Raw genomic sequence first — 22,344 nt, 5'->3', positions numbered from 1 at the left:
GAGGGGTTTGAGGTTCTCCTCTGGCAGAAGATGTTGCCTTCTAAAAGCTATATTAACAGTCTAAGCAGGAGGAAGGAAGAAATAACACAAATGATAGCATACTGTATGGAAATGAAAAGTATGAGGGAATTTTAAAAAGAGGTAAAGAGACCAATAGGTAAGGGGAAATTATTTTCATGTTTGGTAAATGTGTATAAATCAATGGGCTCACTGACTACCAGAGTCGGGGGAGAAGTTAAAGGGAGGCTAAGAGTATTGCAAAAGAGCTAGATAATTTTCACATAAATAGATACTGGTAAATATATTCCCCAGGCATATTCTCTGTCCATAAGAAAGGTGGTGCTTGAAGATCAACAAGATTACCAAAAATCATCAAGTAACCAGGACTGAATGGTATGCAGATTATAGTTCTTGAAGTGTTTACCTGACCTGCTGATAAAAAATAATGAATCTCTTGTTAAGATCCACAGCTGCAGTCAAAATGGCACATACTGTACCTGCGTTTCAAAATAACACTGTATGCTGATTTTGGAAGATAAAATCAATTTATTAGTAATATGAATTAATTGTAACATCTCTGATAAATGACTTGAAACCACTCTTGATAGCTTTATAAATGGACTCCATTCATTATATAATTGTGTTAAAAAATGAGTTGGGATTCATAATGAAGAGGAGACAAAACAATGCAGAAAGCATTGTTGTGTTTTCATATATTCAATGCTAGGCCCTCACCACATCAGCTATGTTTCACTACAGTTGCTTGTATGCAAGAGCAAACTGGGAAAAAAGTATGGTGTTATTTAACACAGATATGAATAAAGTGGGTCATAGTAAGTAGCACAGAGAATAATCGTAGTCTTTCTTACTTTTCCTAATGTTAAAAAAATAAAACAAAAAGAGAAAAAACATATAAATGATGGCAAGAAATAAGTTTAGATATACCAGAGTTAATTTGTAGAACTTACTGACTCGCAATAAATCTGAGAACAAAAGCTTCCCACATAGCATTATAAAAGGATTTGATGCTTATACAAATAACAGGAATACCTATATTTAGATTAGATTGAAAACTGAATAAATTAGAAATTGAAATCCTTGTGTTTCAGATCATAGGGCAACTATGAGAATAGGAAGGATAATAGTCTAATGAGAAGTTGTGCTATTAGAGTTTCTTGCATCAAGTTAAACCTTTCAGACTTGTTGCTGTCAAAGACATTGGGTGGATGAGAGGTTTGGTTCAGTATGCCAGTTCCTCTGTTCCCAGCTACATGCGCTATGGTGTACAAAGTCCCTTCAGAGAAAAGATTCCTGAAATTTTTGCATCTTAGCCTTACTGCAGAAAATCAGGGATGTTCTGTGCCCCACTGAATATAGCTTTCACCCTTTGCTTCCCTGCATCTCAATTATGCAACCAGCCAGTGAGCAGAGAGCATATTCACCTGGGCTCTACACCCCCTAAGGTGCTGCAGTCTACAGTCAGTTTGCTTGCTGAGATCAGTTGCTGCAGGGAAGTTAGAGAAACAGTATTTGTAATCCTGCTGAAATCAGAGGGATTATAGTACTATAAAACCTGGCTAAATTGGATGAAAATCAGGCTCAGAGTTTATCCAAAGTATTCTCTTACCAATTTTATTTCTAATTTTATGATAGGTAAGGTTAGAATTCAGTCAGCAGCAAAGAAACCCACTAATTGCTCATTAGGAAATGCTCTGTAATTCCTTTGTTAGCTTTGCAGTTTTGCAGCAATTGGAATAGCTGAACTATCATTATCAAGATTAAAAACAATAGTCTCATAGTAATATATAAACCCTTAGGAGAATGAAGTATTCCTCCTTTTAAAAATCTTCCTCTACTGACAATAAAGTCTATTTTATACCTAGCCATAAGAAAATAAATCTTTGATCTCCTAATAAAGTTCTAATCTTTCACCACTTCAGTATGCTGGTAACAAAAATTTTCTTTCTCTCCATGAATAGACTGAAGACATTAAAGAGATAGCCCGGAAGACACAAGCCCTGCCAAAGGTGAACACTAAAAGGCAACGAATCGTAGTCTTTACCCAGGGGAAAGATGACACTGTAATGGCTACAGGTATATTTTTCAAATCTCTATTGTTGCTCACAGTAAATACTCTAGTTAATCAATTACAAATTGTGGTTTTACAAATTTTGAGTGTTAAATGGTAGTCAGAGCGTTTGCCTTTTGATGTTAGCCCATGTTTCTCATCTGTTACTCTTTTAATTGTTTTAAGATTCTGAATTTAAGAAGTTAATATTTCACAAGAATGCCTGAGAATTTAGTTCTGAACATCTTAAGTTCTTTTTTTATAACATAGATCTAAAATATTGATCCAGTTGGTTTTGCTCAGATTTTTATGACTTGAGATTTTATCTGTGTAGCCCTCTTTGCTGCAAACAAGAACACACTATGCCTGCTGAGAACAGCTGTGCAACAGTATAGTATATTTAAACATTTGTGAAGAGGAGGAAGTGAAATCCAGTACTAAGTGAATTTCCAGGCTTTTTTGCTTTGAGCAGAAAGTCTCACTTCAGCTTTTCTCAGCCGTCTGCTCTTCTAGTCTCAAAGGATTACGTGGGAAAAAGGTGTTCTAGCGGGGATACAAGTAGTTTGTGCTGCCTACGACGCACAGATTTAAGCGTTAATAACATTACTGCCTACCTTTTGACAGTCTCTTTAATTCTGTCCACCTATGCTTCTAGACTAAATAAAGCTATTAAAAACATGTGCTGTGGCAAGCGATTTTAGTCATTCATTCCTTCACAAGGCAAGTTATTAGTCAGGGCTGAATTCCTCCTTTGGAAATGAAGTGAAGTTGAGGAAGCTTTGCACCTCAGGGACTGGTGCTTATTCATATGATATTTGCGCAAAAATCAGAATTGGCTTCAGACTGTGGCTGCAGGGCTAGGCACTAAGTAGGTATGTCACTGCTATATAGATCATTCTTAGCAGCCGTTTGAATGATTTCTCCAATAGTTTGCTTCTTCCCCTATTTTGTTAGCTACAAACTGGTTTAAAGGCAATAGAAAGCAGTCATTGAGAGTTGGGTATGTGTATCTCACTGAATAATGATGGAAGTGTTGCTTCCAGAAAGTTACTGCATTACGTGAATGGCCCATATGGAGGCACTCCACTTGAGTATTGTACACTTGGCTGAAAAATAGCAGTATAAAAATGTTTTTATACATGAGCTAGTAATAACAGTAGTAAACCTAAATCTTATATGTAACCCTCCTGTGCTCTTATTTAATTTTCACTGTGTACTTATTTTATTCTTCAAACTGGAGTTGTTAACAAATCCATTAATCCTTTCTTTGATATTTTTACAACTGGGAGCTTATTTGGGGACTGACACTTGCTAATCTTAGCTGTTTGTTCGCTGTGAGATGAACTTAAATTAGAGAATGCACTTTATATGCATGATAAATGCAAGATGGATAGAGAGTGTATGCAATGGTGTCAGCTACAAAAGCAAACATGATAAATGTTAAGGCAGTTTTGAGCTGTGGGATAAGCTATTCAGTGCACAAGCATAGCTGAATCTCTTTGCTATGTTGTTATTCATGGCAGCCAAATAAATGTCAATAATAAAAGAGAATTAAAGATTTTCATTTCCCAGAGGCAGTCCTCTAATACAGCTTGATCTTTCATTTCATTTGTAATTCGTTCTCATGTCAGGATGCAATCATTCGCCAGGCTCTGTGTGTCATGTTAAGTCATTTAATAATGATTAAGAACATAAAAATGTTTGGCCTGTGGGGCAATTCTCGAAAGAGATACCAATTTGTTATTGTTTTCCCCCTTTTTCCTTCCTTTGGTGTGGATCATCTTTTTCCCACCTCCTCACATTAAGATAATAATGAAAGAAGGAAAATGTGTCCCTTAATTTAGCATATGATGATACCACAGAATGGCATAGAATACTGCTAACACACTTATTTCAACACTAATTAGGTCTAGTTGTGCTTTGAAACCTGCATTGGAAAGTGTAAAAAGTTTCTAAATTATCTTTGGAAGAATTACTGCATTTAGGAGTGGTTATCAGTATAAAATTAATTTCCTAATGCACAGAAGAGGAGTACATTTTTTGAAAAAGCGGGCTGTGTTTAGTTGTTTATCCTGCCTTTCTGCGGAAACTATATAGTCTCAAAGAGTTTGTGCCTGTATTAAAATAGTATTTGCAAAGTCAGTTATGGATTTGAATATGCTTTTTGGTATCATCTGCTCTATATTTTGTCCAGGTTAATAATAATAGGAACAACATGTTTATTAGCTGGAAGGCATTTCTGGCAGTAGTGACTCAACCAGAGGGGTCGGTATCCAGGCAAAGGACTCTACTCTTTCTTCCCTTCTACTACTGCCTTTAACCAGCCTTCATCAGCTGTTGGGCAGATCACATATTCCAGTGGTCTTAGATTATGTCTGAAAGAGCACAGGATAGAGCTGGAGCTTACAAGTGTGAGAGTAAAAGACTCCAAGGTGAATTTGGCCTTTGTGGGTTTTCTACCTTTTGTTCCTCCTCCGCTTCCCCATTTTCCCCCTGGAAAGGTCCCTGCTCTCCAGCACCAGCACAGAGTAGCATTACTGTGAGCCATGGGAGTAGAAGTGAACGGCTTGGATTGGGCTGCAAGCTGTGAAGAGACACAGCCGGATGGCCACCCCCTGCTTCTTTTATTCCTCCTGCCCATGCATGGCAAGATGAGATAGGCAACACTGAGACTGTAAAGAGCATCCTTAAGAGAGCTCTGTTTCCTCTGTCAAAGACTCTGCATCCTGTCCAGGATAAGGCAGCCATGGGGCCAGGTTGAGAGGGGCTGAGTTACGAGAGAAGGAGTGCACCTCTTCAATGAGTTATGTGTAGGTTGAATGGGGGATCAGGTCATGGAAATAATGAGGGGATACACTTTGATACAGCTCTGGCTGGAAGGAGAGGAAATAAGATGGATAAAAGGGGTTATTACAGGTTGCCAGCTCATTCATGAAAGGGCACAGATACATACGTGCTGGAAATTAGATGTCGAAATTTTCTTTGGGGGGGGGAAGCAGGATGAAGAGATACAGGTAATCATTACATGTGGAAGGGACTGTGGCAACAGTTGTTGATTCCTGGACATTCCAGAGAATGGAAGTATCAACAGGCATTTGAGGAGCAGAGCATAGGGCAGAAAGGCGCAGTTTGTTACCAAAAGGAAAGACTGACCAAAAAGTTCTGAGAATATAGCTCTTGCAGACAAGGGAGAGAGGTTAGACTGAGATAGCTAAAATGTCTACTTCCTCCAAAAATCTAGCTCAGCCATACTGCAGTCATCTTACAAATTGCTGCAATTTACACAGCATTGGTTTAATGCCCACCAAAAACACTGGTGGCTCACCTCAAACAGACCACAGGCTGTAGGCACTCAGGCATGGATTGAAAAGCAACTTAGAGGTCCATGCAATAGACATGGAGCAGATCATGAAAACGGTTAGAAGCCATTCCCATTTGTCAGTCCGCTTTCTTTGGCTGTCTGAATTATTTCTGTTTTCAAAGGAGGAAATTCTATCTCTATCATGGAGCGCATTGGGTCTTTCTACAGTCTGTTCCTGTCTCCTCTGTCATAGTAGTCCAGCCCCAAGGCCCCTCTTCTCTCCCCTTCCTTCCTGTTCTCTGTCAGTAGGAATAATTGCAAGGAAGAGGCAAGCTCAAATTCAAGCTGAGTTGTGATCAGTGTGTTTTATAGAGAAGGAAAGGAGTGTTTAGGCTTGGCACACAGGAGCTGCGGCAGATGAAATGTTGACTGAATTAACTGTCAGCTTCTAATAAGAATCCACAGAGCATGTGCAAATGATCATTGGCTGAAGTTTTCCTCTTCATGTCATAGAATCAAGGAATGGTTTGGGTTGAAAGGGACCTTTAAAGGCCATCTACTCCAACTCCCCCTGCACTGAGAAGGGACATCTTCAACTAGGTCAGGCTGCTCAGAGCCCCGTCCAACCTGACCTTGAACGTTTCCAGGGATGGGGCATCTACCACCTCTCTGGGCAACCTGAGGTGCCTTTTTCGATGATGTCAAATTTTATCTTTTTACTGAAGAACATGAAGGAGGCATTGGATTTCTCAGTGACCCTAAGAATTAGCATTGACAAAAACGCTGTAATTTTCTCTAGCATCGGTCCCCAACAAGACTGAATTTTGATAAAACTCTCTTGAAAAAAAGTAGCCTGTGAGAGACACCTGTGACAAAACTTTTCAGTACAGAGCATTATGCTTTGGGAAATGTACTGTTAACTGAAAATAGGATCTATGACTTACCAGAAAAGTTTATTTGAGGTACAGTATTGGGCTAATTCTTTGTGTGGATGCTCCTCGTCCATACTGGGAATTACTTGGCTATTGAGACTCTTGTCCCGCTACCACAGCCTTGTTCCATTATATCCCTCTTCCCTGACCTGAGCTTCTGGATTTGACTGAGGGTTCCTGAGCTTATGGGATACATTCATTTCACGTTTCAATATTTTTTTCTGTAACCACAAAAAATACATATGCGGGGAAAGCAGGGAGAGTTAATGAACACATGCAATCTCCTGATTTCAGCAGCTGGAGCTTTTAAGAAATGCACCAAAAATCACAAGCTCTGGCAAGAACATATATGTCATATCTATATGTGTGCTATAACATTTGTCAGAATCAAATGCTGTGAAAGCTATCCCTTTTACAGAGTTGCTCGTAACATTTTTAAACAAATTGCTTTTAGTCAGATACATTTTATGACTGGTCTTGGCCCAAAGGGAAATCTTCGGAAAGTCTGAGCAAAATCAGTTCAGCAATGGAAAAACATACTTTTATATTGAAATATTTGCATAATTCAGAAACAGCTGAAGCTACAAACTTTAAACTTGGCTTGTTTTATAGCTTTAATAGAGGAAAGAAAAACAATCCAAATTTAAAGAAAATCACTTTAGCATTTTTCAAGTTATGAATGATGAAATTTGGTATGTTCAGGCGTGAACCTAGAATTTTCCATTCTTTTTCCCCCCCAATGTTTGCAAGACCACCTCTGTTAAGGGCACATTTATAATAACCTCATTTGTTAGAATATGGCAGTAAAAATTGATTTTTTAAGGATTCAAGCATTAAAGCCACCTCAGTTAGGGCTTACTAACCACTTACATCTTCTTCAGTTTTTGGGATACATTACTTGAGATATTTCAGGAAAGGTATTAGCAGTGCTGGCAAATGTGGTAAAATGAAAAAGGTCCGTCTTAAAAATTTCTTAGTGCACCTACCACATAGTACATACTGAAATAGTTTTGTGAGTTTCTACTTGTTATTATTGTTATTTAATCTATTCCGTAAATTAAACAGCATGTGCAGTATAGCCAAATTAATGTTGCAATAAGACTTGCAACATTACCAAATTTTCGAGCCTGCCTACCAAGCTTTTGATGTTGGAGTAATACTAGGCTTTTGCCTCTACCTGTTATCTGCTAAATGGCTGTTGGTGTCACCCAGTACAACCATTGTTAAGGTAATATATGCAGATATGTTCATAAATTAAAAGTTTATATGTTTGGATAGAACCCAAACCTGATCTAAATGAAAATAATGACAAAGGTATGGACAGTATGTTTTTATGAATGATGAAGCTTCTTTTACTTTGTAAGGATATGTTAGATCTTAAATATTTTAGGAGACTTTTTAAACCATTTGTTTTAGAAGGGTTGTCAAAATTGTGGAAACTAGAGAGATTTTAAGAGCTGTTCTTAAATCATAATGGCATGATGCTGTATGCTTTTGGGGGGAATAGAAAGGACTGATGTTCAAGCATATAACTTACCCTAAACAGAGGTCAGTAGGTTTTCTTTGTCAGGTTGTGCTGCAATCATAGACCAGCATGTTACCTTGTAAGCCTATCTATAAAACATAGAAGTATTTATTACTATTGACACTGCTGACATTTTATGGTGGGCCTGTTTGCAGCTCCTCTTTCTGTAAGTTACTGAGTATTGTGTGTTCTCCTCTAAGAAGCAAGAAAAAAGTGTTATTTTTTTCCCTTACTTACAGCTTTCATGCTTAGCCTTCCAGACAGGAAAACCCTGACTAGCTCTTTTTATCAGCCAGCCTTCCTATGTGTTTACACAAACAAAAGTAGTGTCTTGGACCTGGGGAAATAGTAGTTGGGTTATATTACAGCTCTCTTTTTCACAGGATTACACACTTTCACTCTTCCCTATCCATTTATATTCATAAATAGAGAGAAAAGTTTAGAAAACAAAAATGGATTTAGGAAAAAAGGAAATTTTAGTCTGCTAATGGCATAACAAATGAGCCAGAAAGCCCAACAGAATTAGTTTTAGTTTAGTTGTGACTTAGGAAACCACAAAACCTAAATTAATAATGAGCATTTGTTGATAAGGATTAATGAATAGCAAAGCTGGCAATACCTTTTTGTAACTGAGACCATTCATGCTTTCATGCTGTGTGGGAGAGGAGGTCTGAGCATTTTATTAGACAGCTGAAACACATTATTAAAACCTAAGTTCCTGGATACTGGTATCTTGACTGGACTTAAAAGTGTATCAACTGTTGCATCTCAAAGAATGCATATACATGTATGTAAATGGATACATGTATATATGTAATGTGTGTGTGTTTCAGTAATTTCATAATAATTTAAGAAAAGGATGTCTTTTCTAGTCTAATGTGTTAGTGCTCCAGTTTAGCCCACAAATTGAGAGTGTAGCTGGGAAGTCCCCTTTTCGTGTATAATCCCTAGTGATAAGGAATTTTCAAGGCAAAACTGTGCCTCTTCTTAAACCTAGCTGGAATTTCATGTGCTACAATGAATTTACATTCTCACATTCTGAGGAAAAATTACCCCTTTAAGCTGTGAAAAATGCATGTTCGTTGAAGGACAATAAATGCAGGCCCCTATCCCATTCCTTAGGACTAGGCAGTACTTCCTCTTACACAGAATAATTTCTGTATTTGTTTCTCAGATACAAATATATAGATTTAGGAATTCAGGTTTTGTACCATAATTCTAAAAAGGATTTTTAGAGGCATAACTGTTAATACACAAATCCAGTGCTTAGGTAGTAGAAATTATATGATGTTGGAGAGGTAATATAGAGTGAAAGAGTGGGAGCAGGACTGAAGCAGACCAAAGGTCTGTCTAACCTGGTATCTGCAACAGTGTACAATAGTGGGTGCTTGTAAAAGAGGATAAAACCAGAGCAAATCTCTAGTGATGCTTGCATGTTACACTCTCCTAGCTTCCAGCGATCTGTAGCTTGGGGATTTCTGAACTAGAGATGTTGTCTTTGTGCTTAATAGTCCAAAATAGGATTTTACCATCCATAATGTCTTGCGATAATGAGTGTCACAGACTGTGTGTTATGTAAAGAGATACCTCCCCTTATTTGTTTGGATTCAGCCACTTAGGAATGTTACTGGCTATCTCTTTGTCCTGGTTTCAGCTGGGGTAGAGTTAGTCTTCCTAGTAGCTGGTAACAGTGCTATGTTTTGAGTTCAGTATGTGAAGAATGTTGATAACACTGATGTTTTCAATTGTTGCTCAGTAGTGTTTAGACTACAGTCAAGGATTTTTCAGCTTCTCATGCTCAGCCAGCAAGAAAGCTGGAGGGGCACAAGAAGTTGGCACAGGACAGAGCCAGAGCACCTGACCCAAACTGGCCAACAGGGTATTCCATACCATGTGACGTCCCATTTAGTATAGGAACTGGGAAGTGGGGACAGGGAATCGCTGCTCCGGGACTAGCTGGGTGTCGATTGGCGGGTGGTGAGCAATTGCCCTGCGCATCATTTGTACATTCCAATCCTTTTATTACTACTGTTGTCATTTTATTAGTGTTATCGTTATCAATATTAGTTTCTTCTTCTCCGTTCTATTAAACCGTTCTTATCTCAACCCATGGGTTTTACTTGTTTTCCCGATTTTCTCCCCCATCCCACTGGATGGGGGGGAGCGAGTGAGCAGCTGCATGGTGCTTAGTTGCTGGCTGGGGTTAAACCACGACACTCTTCCTGCTCGTGTTGCACGGCCAATCCGTAATCATTCCATATACAATGTCTTGTTACTTTTGATTTTGCGGAACTCTTGCTTATCTCCCCTTTGCTAGTCTTTTTTCCAGACTCTTTTCCTGTTCTGTTTACTTCTTCTTCGTTTGCTCCGTAATTCTGACACCCTGGGCCACCCTTCACTGCACTTTTTCTCAGGTCTGCTGTACTCTTTGTGAATGGGGGACCAGAATGTGCAACTTGCCAGGTCCTGAGAAGTTTACAAAGTGGTTTAATTTTGTTGTTGCCTTTATTCTGTGTTCCTTTCTTAATAATTCCTAACATTTTATTTGCTCTTCTGGCTACCATTGATGGTCGATCTGACATTTTCATAGAATTATCTGTAGTAACTTCAAATTTTCGTTATGGTGTGGTAATAGGTGATTTAGAGCCCATCATTGTGTATTTAAAGCTAGAATTGTTTTTTGTATGTGCACCTTTTTTACATTGATTGACAAAGAACTTTATAGCCCATTAGTGTGAGACACGTTTGCAATTCTTCACACTCAACTTTTGTTTTTACTATCCCAAATGTGTCTAAACGTATCACAAGAGGATGGCACACGCTACACTGAAGAGGTCCCCACAGAAATGGTATATATAGCCTCGAGGTGCTACCCATAACAGGTATGCACAGTTAACATCAAGACTGGACTTGGGCAGGGGGATTTCAATAAGGCCACCTCTTAAACCACTTGAGGCCTGTCTCGCTTGACTCTGGAGAGCAAAGTTGAATGAATTTACAGTAAGATGCCGATTCAGGTGCCATTAAATACAAAATGAACACTCTTGTTCAGGAAGGAAAGTATACCTTAGTACACTGTAGCTTAATTTATTTATTGAGCAATGAGGCCTTCCTAGTGATATTATTCCTCAATTAGATCATCCACATAGAATTAATTTATCATAAATTCCTGATGCCTCCTGTATAAATGGCTCTAATACTTTAAAACAGTTACCATTTTACTGGTGACCTGAGTGAGTTGTGAAGTGGTTTGTAAAGAAAAAATTACAATGGCACAATATTGTTCTGTTTGCTCAAACCACAAAGCAACAGAACTACCTACCAGAAATCCTGAGAAGACAGAATTGAAGTCATTAAGCCTTCTGGTTACCAAGGCAGGCCCCTACTGTTGTGGGCAGTCATGGAAGGAATGAGGATTCACCTTATTCGTTCTATGGCTATGCAGTCCTCGGAGCACAAGAGACTGAGACTTGGGTCCCTGGCAGTTTTAAACTGATAGAAAAATCAGAAATCACTGGCTCCTCCTAGGACACACGCTTCCATCCCCTACTTTTCCCCTACCCTGCCAGCACTTCTCCACCCACGTGGGGAACCAGTTCAGCAGTCTGCACAGACTGGCAGAAACCTAACCTGGTAGGGTAGTGAGCTCTCTGAACCGGCTTGTTGCCAGGTCCAGATGAGTACTAGTGCCAGCATGGGAGGAGAGAATGCAGCATTTGCAGTAGAAGGAGACAAGGATGAGACTATAGTATCTGCAAACTGTAGTGCCTGAAGTTGCTGTGAAGCCTCACTCTGAGGCATAAAACATGATGTTTTATTTTGAACTTCTATCTAGCGACAAAGACTGTAGTTCCAAAGTTGGAAGGAAAGTTGCTCCAGGATCAGCTGGTAATACTGTAGAATTATGTCTGCAAAGCAATGATCAAAGAATAAGGGGACAGAGCCATGAATGTACTATCAGAAGGGAAACGATCGCTTTGACATCTCATATGCTGAAAACCACCAATTTTCTCATAGAACTATATTAAAAGACTGGTGAGACAGCAGAATCGCTCGTTCAGTAATTGGGAAGCCTTCCAAATTTAATTTGTGCTTTTCACGTGTACATGTAATTGATGCAACTTTGTCAAGGTTATCCCATTTTCTGAAAATGACACCTACCCCTCTCCATGTACACGAAACATGCAATTCTGGTGACTTTTAGTTTTTCAGCAACTTTTTTGCAGCTACAATGTTATGTCAGTCTAAAGATATCTTTCTGACTTTTTGAACAAACTGAAGAAAATCCAAAACTACAGTATTCTGTTTTATATAAAATAATTATCCTATAAACTTTTCATTAAATGTATGCTTTAAGTTTAATGTTCAGCATTGGCCTTTTCTATACATGCATTCTGTGTTGCTGCAATATTCAGTATTGGACTACCCTTTTCTCCTTAAAAGCATGTGCTTTAATGAGTTGAAATCTGAAACACATGCTTTAAAGGTTTACAGTGCATAGCCTTCTCACCTCCTGACACTTAGGTTCAAATCATGCTAACAGGGTGGCTGTTCTATGAAATTAATCAGATAGTAATTTTTTTTACCAATAAATTTTAGAGAAATATATTTTCTCTTTACCCTAATTTGCTGTGATTATTTTTTGGATTGTAAGAAATTAAATGTATGGCTTGTTCAGCAGGTTTCAAAATAGATCACTTATTTGTTGGCTTAACTTTTTTTTTTCCTGTGGAGATGTGGGAAGATCAATGTCTGTAGTGCCCTAGGTCATGATCAATACTTTTAATAAAACTTCCTTTTTTTTCTTCTTTTTTTTTTTTTTTGCCTTTGTACCTTTGTATGGTTTTGCTTTTATTAATGAGCTTTTCCTTTAGTTTCAGACCATTAATGGTTTTCAGATAATGTCATACTGCCCAAGGTCAAGGCCAGTTGAACTTATAACTCTACTTATCAGCGATTAAATCTATTGGATGGGCTTAGATGTGTTAGAAGACATAAGAGTTTGAAGCACCGCTTTCTAGAGGCTCAAAGTTAAAACAAAACAAAATCTCAACCTTTTGGGAGGATGACACATTAAGGTTTGGGTTTTTTTCATTTCCTTCTTAAATAAATAACAGTTGTCTTATTTATGGATCACATATTGGCATTAATATCTCAAGTTACTACTGTGGCCTTGACTGCTCTTCAATTAAAGATATTAGATGCTCCATATTGAGTTTTATAATGGTATATTGCTCATTTTGCAAAACCAGTTTGAAATAAGATAATGTATCTTTTGTTCATTGCTGAAATTCTGGATGGGAGCGTAGCAACTTATCAAAGTATGTGTTGTCAGCTGGAGTGCTTGCAGAGAATGTGATATTATTGTCTGTGAGGCTCGACCCAGCATCTTTTGAAATCAATGGAAAGATCTCATTAACTTCATTGGATATCGATTATGGCCACGGAGAACTTAAAACATTCATGAATATTAATGGTTTATACTGATCCATGTGTCTTTTTGTGTGTTGTACCCTGTCTGCAATCTCCGATTCAATTTTTGTAGTCTACCTAGAGGTTATACGAAAAGCAAACTTTATGTATGCTGAAAGATTTGATAACACATTTTACCTTAAGGTATCTTCTTTGTTGTCTGTTACAAATGAGGTGCATAAAGAACTGGGCCCTTTGACCACTGGCACCTAGGCAGAATATCTTCTGTAGAAGATCTTCTTTTCCATTATTTTGGCAGTGTTAGCCTTTTTTTATTAGGCAGCAGTTCACTTCATAACAAATCATCACAGAGGAGTTTGAACAGCAGAATCTCTACTCAGAAGGTGCCCTACAGACTCTGATAGCCTATCATCTTTAATTTAGAGATTTTATTTCCCATGTTGTGATGACAGTTGAATGAACATTGTAGAAAAGTTTAAATTGTAGCTATCCATGTCATGCTTTTGCCATAAATGATGGAACTTACGTTTTCAAGCCTCTAATCTTCACCTGCTCAAATAGTCACTGTAAAATAATTGCATAGAATGGAAGGAGAGTAAAATGTGAGAGTATGTGTGGTGACCCTGGATGAAAATTAACTGCAGGAACTGACCCTTTGATTAGAAGTTTCTTTGCTGTAGCATCCAGTTGCAGGCAATAGAAGCTGTGGGAAATAGGTGTCTGAATGGAAGACAAATCCTTAGCTCCAGGAGGGACAGAGCAGAGATCCTGGCTAGTGGAAAGAGTGGACAAAGGGGAGGTTTGAATGGGTCCTGCTTTGCCTGACTTTGGGGATTTAGGATTCATTTTGTGAAAGACAACAAAACATCTGGAGTTAATTTGGGGGGGGAGGGTAATTGGAGTTCTCAAAAATGGTTAATTGTCTACAAGTGGAATTGTGAGATTTTATGATCAGTTTGGCTCAGTGATTTCCACAGTAGGTTTTACAGATAAAGCAAAGTGGAAATTGTTTAAATGCCATATCTGAAAAATAGGCTGTGCATGTTACTCGTATACCAATGACCTGGCCTTGACACACCTGAGCATAATATAGAATATGAAGTGGCAGTTTAGATATAAATCTCTGGACATCACAAAAATAACATTTAAATAGTTGATCCCCTTTGAATGAAAGTAGGTTCGGGCTTACTTTCACCATAGCTGTTTTCTTTGTTATGAATAATAAAGTCAGTGAAGTAAGTAGACCTGACAAAATATATACGGACAGCAGATGTAGTGAATACAGTAAACATGAACTATTTTTATATTGTTAGGTTTTGGCTATACCTACTGAGTGATATAATTCTAGTGTTTGTTTAAAAAGAATACACAGAGTCGTTGGAAACCAGATTTAAAGTTTGGAAGGCTGCTTACATTGATTTTGTTTGCTGTAGTCCGCTACCCCGTGCCCCCCACAGCCCTCCTAACCCATCCTGATTCCTCTGCCTGTCCCAGTGATTAGCAGTCAAAACTAAATCAGAGAGGAGTCCATGGAACCAAATATTTATGTCACTTGTAATTTGACACTGTGATATTGTACTGTGAACCTGAAGAGGTGCCAGGCCATGCATTGTGACTAATAGCAATTGATCACAAATGAAACTGCAGAACTCTCTTCCAAATTGTTGGCTTTATAAATTTGATAATAAGTACATTTCTTGATAGAATATAAAAGCGCAATAGACTATGCATGCCCTCTCTTTCCTCCCCACCTGTCCAATTGCAGAATGCTGTTTGTACAGTATGTTGTTGTTGCTGACAACTGAATAAGAATTTTTAGGAGCAGTTGGCTATCAAATGATGGCAAATTTAAAGGTTATGCAAATTGTGCCAGTACAGCCCAGCTTGTTTCAGACCTCTTTTCTTTATTATCATATCAATTGAGTCAGCTCATAGTAGACAAAGCAAGGTTATGGGAACCACCTAGAGCATCATGCACCATTAAACACCAATGCAGCATACATGAACATCTGCAACAACGATCTTATTAACAGAGGGTATAACGGAAGGCAATAAACAGCTTTCTTAGTCTCTTAATTGTAAAAAATTTAGTAACCTAATACTTGCATTATTTATCAACAGCAAGTTGATCAAAAATTATGCAGTCGTGGTGGATTAGATTACAATACCTATTGCACACTGTAAATTATTACAAAAATATGAAAATCTGTTTGTGAGTAGTTGAACACTGTAGTTACTAGAGTGCTAAAAATGCAATTTTCTTTTAATCTCTGGTGCACTGTGGAATATGAGTATCTGTTTTTTGAACTGACATTTTTATATTTGGCTAAACCCAAATATAAAAAATGTAAAGATTGTTTTTTGATTTCCTGCTTAACTAGACAGCTTAAATGTTTCAAAAATCAAGGCACAGTTGTTTTGTTGGGAAAAGTAGAATACAGAAACCATAAAATGGTCTTTGTGTGTGCAACCAAAACAGAAGTTTGGAGAAACAAAGTAAAGCATGTTAGATGTTCACACCAGATATGTATTGTGTGTTGGGTTCTGGAATAGTCACTGCACTGGTCTAGAAGATAAGAGCACATGAAGCTGTGATCTCAAATGGCTTAGGGAAATGAATACAGGAATTAAAATATGTTAGAAATTGATGATAAAGAGAAATGAGGTTTGGTTCTTCAAGGCCAAGCCAAACTGCTAGGGATAGGCTAGGCTGGAGCACACCCTTTGCTGGAGTTGGATAAAGTGGTGGGGAGTGACAGCCCTCTTCTCCTTGGAGATGGGACACTGGTGGATTCCCTGTTTTTTGTAAACGGGGAACTGGAGGCCTACTCTTAAAAGGTTGGAGCTACAGAAGGAGAGCACTGCTCTTCCAATTTCAGCCTGAACATGCAAAATGTACAGGCATTTAAGAATAAAATCAGAACAAGGAAATAAGAGACTGGATGAGTAAAACAATTCAGGCTCTAAGGTCAAGTTTGACAAGTGCATTCAGCAGAAAAACCTGCTCCAAGCAGCTTTGTTCCTTCCTGGCACCCTCTGCTCCCGCCTCTCCTGCTGCTGAGTAGCAGCTATCAGATCAGATTTGTATTTATCTGGAAAAAGAATGAATCCTTGTAAGTTTTTATTGGTGTAAAAATCCAAATTGTGCTAGGATCGTTGGCTACAATCAGCCTCCAGATAGCCAGTAGACACCTCGGTCATTTCTCTAATCAGTAGGAATCAACAGGCAACAGAGAAGGATGGAGGGAAAGAGGGTGAATGAAAAGACAGTAAGCAGCAAAGATGAGTAAAAGCTTGGTACAAGTATAAATTTGGCAAGTTGAGAGTTACAGAAGTTAATTTTGTTTCCATAAAAAAGGAAAGTTTTTCTTCAAAAATGTTAAATTGAAAGTCTTCATTTTTTTTTTTTTTATCTGGGTTTATTTCCTCTAGGAAAAGATGGCAAAAAAGCAGGCAGTATGTCTAACTAATCATTGAGTATATGTTTTATACTGAAATGGTTCTAAAAGGAACAAGTAACAAGCATTTTCCAATTTTTTTTCCACATTTTTAAGTTACAGTTCAAATGATCTCATTCTGTAGGCTAACCAAGAGTTTTTTCCTGCATATTTATCTGGTTTTTAAAGCAGTATCTGCTTCTTGCCTTTCTTCATAACTTTTCATAACTTAATTATAACAGCAGAGTGTCCACATTTTATTTATACGTATCTATTTACTTGCTTACCAACATTGCTTTTCAGATTGGAAACTCTTCAGAGCAGGAAACTTTTTTGTTTTTCCTTCTAATATGTATCTTGGTATACCTTGACACCTTGACAATACGAGAATACAAATTAGGTTTAAAAGATCACAAGCTGAACTTGGCTGTACGTGCCAACTAAAGTTTGATTAATTTTAAAATGTTTTATTGCTTCTAAAAAGAAGATCAATGAGTTGGTTTGGGTTTTAGGTTGAAATAACTTAAAACTGAATGATTCAGCAATTTATCACTACAGAAATAAAACTTTAAAGAAAGGTAACAGAGTGACAGGCAACAGTAGGAGTTCAACAAGGTTCTGCAGAGATAGACACTGGAAATTTTTAATTTGTCTGCTAAGTTAGTTATCTTGGTTTTGTCAAGCAGCCTGTTTTTATAGTGTTGGGGTTTCCTTTAAATGACAGCACATGCACTGTAAAGCCTGTTGTGTTACCTTTATGAATGCCTATATGCTACTGCCATGCTTTAAAGGGCTTGTTACACAAACATACAATTCAAGAGCTCTTGCTGGAAACTGTTTGTCAAAACTACTATTATAATAACTGTATCCAAATGAATTTAATTCACTATGTGAATTGTATAAAAGTATAATTGTATAAATTCAGGGTTGCAAAATTTACATTAAAATGTATTTGACATTATTTTAAAAGGTGGTAGATTGATTGTCCTGCTTGTTAGGTAATACTTTTAAACTGATGAAGAGATACTACAGAGATCATAGTTTGGGGTATTTAATTATCTAAGAAATTACCTGCAACTAATGTAGGGGAAAAATAAACTCCTTCATTTTGGGCTGAATTCTCTTTCTAGACTGGCATAAAGCTTAAAGAATTCCATTAAAAACAGTGGAGTTGCTCTGGTTTTAACTGGCAGTTTAAGAGCAGACTATTTTCCCATTGGGATTAGAACAAATTTCAGCCTCCACTGCAGTGAGATCTTCTAATAGATTTAAAACCCGCAAAATCCTGAGGAAATTCATTTAGCAAGCATGTTTCATTCTTCAAAAATAAGTAAGTAGTCTGGGCAGATCTTAATTAAAGGCAACACAGAATTTACAAATGAGAAGAAAAAGATAATTGTAAAAGTTCTAGAGCTGAGCTCTGAGTTAAAAGGATGAAAAATTAAAATTTTGACAAGTAATTTGAATCTTCAAAGGCAATGCGGTAGAATTTCTTGGTATATCTACCTCAGCAGTGTCCAACTAGTATCCAATTAATTATTTTTTTTAAAGGAGAAATATATGTACACATTAACTTATTTTTAGTAATGTTTCTAGGGAAAGCTGTCTCTTTCATTCCTATGGACAGATTTTATTTATGAAACTAAGTATAAATTCTCCCAGAAGAAAAAGCTCCTTCAGAACTGCTCTGTAGTGACCTAATGTTCATTCCTTCTCTTTTCAGTCTTACTGATGCTCAAGTAAAATAGAAGTGCCTTGGGCCCATTTCTGCCTCCACTGACAACCCATGCTTCTCAGATTATCATGTAGCATAAACAAAGCTGTCATGTAACATGGCATTTATTTAAATGATGTGATTTCTGTGTTCACCACTCTGAAACTGAGGTATAGCTAAGAAACCTTGCAAGTTTTGACAGGTGCGTTTGCCCCGCTAGGGCAATATGCTTAATGTATAAAAAATGTGAGGCATAATACAGTTTTTGTCCTGCTCAAAATCAAATTATAACATGTTCTTATCTTTTTTTCTTTTTTTTCTTCTTTTTTTTTTTTTTTTGCCAATGCCCTGATAGGCTTTCCGGTAGGAATTGCTTTGACCTGATTATAGGTTGATATTCGTCAAAAAATTCTCCCATAGGACAGTGTTGTGATGGTCCAGCTATGCAGTGGTTTAAATATGTCTGTAGAATACCATGAAATGGAGTACAAACACACATGCATTCCTGCAGTGTGTGGGTCAGTGCAAACAGTAAGTGAAGTGCACAGTCTGCTTTCTGAACTGAAGGATGCTTCATTTTTGCACAGTCCCCATAGCCAAGTCTCAGAAGGTTGAAGAGCATGTGTGAGCTAGAACATGTGTCGACATAACTTGGATGTACATTTTTGATTTATTCTTTACATCAGATATTGACATTCCAACTGTCATCATTTATGTGTGTTTTCAATTCTTGAGCTACCTATTTACGGATAGAAATAGATTTGTTTGTATTTCCCATTCCCATATACAGCTCAAAAAATAATAGTTTGGGGCTGGGACAGGGGGGGTTGGCTTGGTTTTTTACATGTAAGGATCAAATAAGATGTACAGTGGCCAAACCGATACACATAGGATTGACAGTGCAAGAAGAGATATTTGTACTTGCTGATATCCAAGGCCAGATCTGGTTTTGTGTCATGCTGTAATTTCACTGGTGTTGCTCAGCTGACTGCAGTAGGCCATGGTCTTGATAGAGATGAGGATCATACAGTTCATGGGTTTCATTTGTTGTAACCTATCTCTTCTGTCTTCAGGACTGATTTTGATCTGAGCTCTTCATAGTAACTCCAAGACTGTCATTGTGTTGTATTAGTGAAACATCTGCAGAAGCTTTTCTTAATTTTGGTGCCTATGACTTCACACCCTTTGCCTTTTCTGAGTCCTCAACCTCTTTCCTGGTCTGGACAGAGATCACAGGAAAAGGATTTAGCTCTGAACACTACCTTATGTCTTCAGCAGCCATGCAGAGTTAGAGGAGTGCGTTTTCTGGCAGTTCAGTGGGCGCAGTTTCAGCTCCCTCTGAAATCTGTGCCTAGCGGGCAAATGGCAATGCTCTTGTGTGCTCGGAAAGGCTTTTTCAACAGAGTTCATTGCCATTCTAAACTTTAAACATTGTGACACATGCCAGAAAAAATCAGCGGTTTGTTCTTTAGGGCAGTTTTTCCATATATGTATGCATATATATATTTTTTTAAATGTTATATTAGCACCAAACTGAAGCAAAACTAGTATTTTCTGTTGACCTCTTGCTTCCCTGTCTTTTACACACAGTCACAGTGTTTGTTTACTTGTGCAAACAAAGAATTATTTAGTATGAGAAATAAAGTAGAGCTTCAACTCATGGCACTGGCAGTGATGATACAGAAAATACTGACGTTTAAGTGGCTCCCACACCTTCTATAAAGTAAACAAAACACATTTTGGCCTATAGAAGCTATTCATGAGTCATTAGTTGATGCTGTTACAGTTTTTACAATTGTTGTAACTAGATACAGAGTTCTGAGTCTGATCTCATGCTGGTATAAATCAAGAGTTATTTCAAAGGCGTGGTGTTGAATTAACAGGGGTGCAGACAGAATCAGACATAGGTTCAAAGGATATATGCTGGGTGCAAGAATAGTGTTTAATTTTACATCAGTGCTAATAGTTGATGTGTATGAGTGCACGAGTTCCTTTGGAGGAACCTTCTTTCCCCTGTTAACTCTAATCCTATGAATCACACTTTAGTGAGATGCTATGAGTATGACGTCTGAATAAAAATACTTTTGACTAGATAATGGGACAATGTGTATGTCTGAGGAGAGCTATAAAGAGAAGACAAGTCTCACTGAACATCTTTGGATTAACGTTATCTCCTAAGAGAGAGGGAAGAGGGGGCCTGCACACCGTCATTTCCCCTACAGATACCTGTAGGACCATGAGTAGAGCTACAGATGATTCAAGGTCTTTGGCATCATACTCCTTCTCTGTTTCTACTGAAAATTAACTAGCTGCCTCTGAGGGACAGTACTTTGCATCCTTGCCAGCACAGCTATATGGCCTTACTTTTGCTTAGCAAGCTGCAAAGAGAATTTTAGCCTGATTGCACTATTCGGGTCTTTTATTATGGAAATAAATTAATATTTATATTAATTGTACCATGCCATAGACATATAAATGCATTGTAAATGACAACTACTCTATAACTTGTTTAGCATAACATTGTTTATTATAGCAATAAAAGCTTAACTTCTTCTACACTACTAGCTATAAAGTTTTCTTGGCTACGTGTTGAATTCATTAGAATACAGCATCATTTGTTGTGTATTATTAGAATATTTGATTAGAAAGATCCCAAAGCATGTGGCTGACTTGCATCTCATTTGTTATACTATTTAACTCCACTGACTTGCACAAATAAATTCCGTATTTTTCTGACAAGCCCTGCATGGTTACAGCACCAGGCCAAACAATGCACGGAACTAAATGGAGGAGAGAGGAGATGTTGGCATGCAAAACAAGGCAAAGTTACCATGCACACAGAAGGGCCGGGGGGCTGGAGTGTTCATCCAGTACAGCTATCTGAAAGTCCCAGCCTGAAAATGCAGGATCTCATTCTGTTTGCTTAGAAATGACAGGTTGGATCAGGACTGCCAGGTTTGAAATACATCATCACTGGAAGTCTTAAGGATTCCTAACCAGGGGTTCAGTGCACAGTGCCCTGCCCCACGTTGCCTTATAACTTTGGACAGTGCTGTGCCAATACGGTGGGAGAGTTGCGGTATCTGTTTGATTTATGTTATCAAGTGTGGTATCTTTGTATGAAGTACAGCAACAACGTTATTTTTTACAGTAGAAAAAACAAGAGAAGGTGTTGTTATACTAATGATTTTTAAAGCTGTATTAATGTGCTGAAGAAGGCGCAGAGACTTAGAGCCTGTAGGCTTCTGGGTTTTACCTTCTGGAGAGAGGCAAGAGCTCAGAATCATCCTGACTGACATGAGCTTGTTTCAAATACTTTTCTCGTTACTTCTTACCTTACAGCTGCCCAGAGACATTTATAGGTTTTGAGTTCAGGTTTCTATGTTAAGTTCTTCCTGTCTCTTTTTTTTTTTTTTCCTCCTTTCTTTTTATCTGTTTTTGGCCCCTGATCTGAAGAAAATTAGAGGGGATGGAGGTGGGGAGGAGATGGGACAGAATTCTGTTTCACAGTTGTTCCTTTTTTAACAAGTTAAAGCTCACAAAAGAAACCTGAATATGTCTCCATCTTGTAAGCATCTGTACTACCACTACCAGCCCACGGATCAAAAGATTATTTGAGGAAATAGCTAGACATTTTTGTATATACTTTAGGGCTCCCTTCTTCCTTTTATTTTATTTTAATACAAAATTAAGGACACTCGAACATGTTGCCCATAAGAGTTCTGTTACAGGTAATTAAATGTAAGTTTACACATTTAATCTACTTTTAAGAGCAAGAGAGACTGGTAAATGACCCAGTTAAGGAAAGTACTCAGCCTAATTGGATGTAATGATTGCTTGCTGGTGTTTATTACTGTACTAAGAGTAGACGTGTAGTCTGTGATTCTAATTTGGTTTAAAGACAGACCTGTAGTATTTGCAGCTATCATCAGAG

General features: G+C 37.8%; 1 protein-coding gene across 2 annotated transcripts in view; it reads left to right on the top strand.

Annotated features, from left to right (window-relative positions):
- Positions 1–22,344, top strand: part of ADK (adenosine kinase) — a 298,584-nt gene that overhangs the window by 254,068 nt on the left and 22,172 nt on the right. For both annotated transcript variants that reach the window (XM_069796300.1, XM_069796301.1), the window contains exon 9: positions 1,980–2,094. In XM_069796300.1, the coding sequence (XP_069652401.1) occupies positions 1,980–2,094 (115 nt within the window). The remainder of the gene's footprint in view (positions 1–1,979; positions 2,095–22,344) is intronic.

The sequence above is a fragment of the Haliaeetus albicilla genome, chromosome 11 (assembly GCF_947461875.1).
Source record: "Haliaeetus albicilla chromosome 11, bHalAlb1.1, whole genome shotgun sequence".
Taxonomy (NCBI): domain Eukaryota; kingdom Metazoa; phylum Chordata; class Aves; order Accipitriformes; family Accipitridae; genus Haliaeetus; species Haliaeetus albicilla.
The sequence above is the reverse complement of the archived record's forward strand: the minus strand, read 5'-3'. Positions and strand labels throughout refer to the sequence as shown.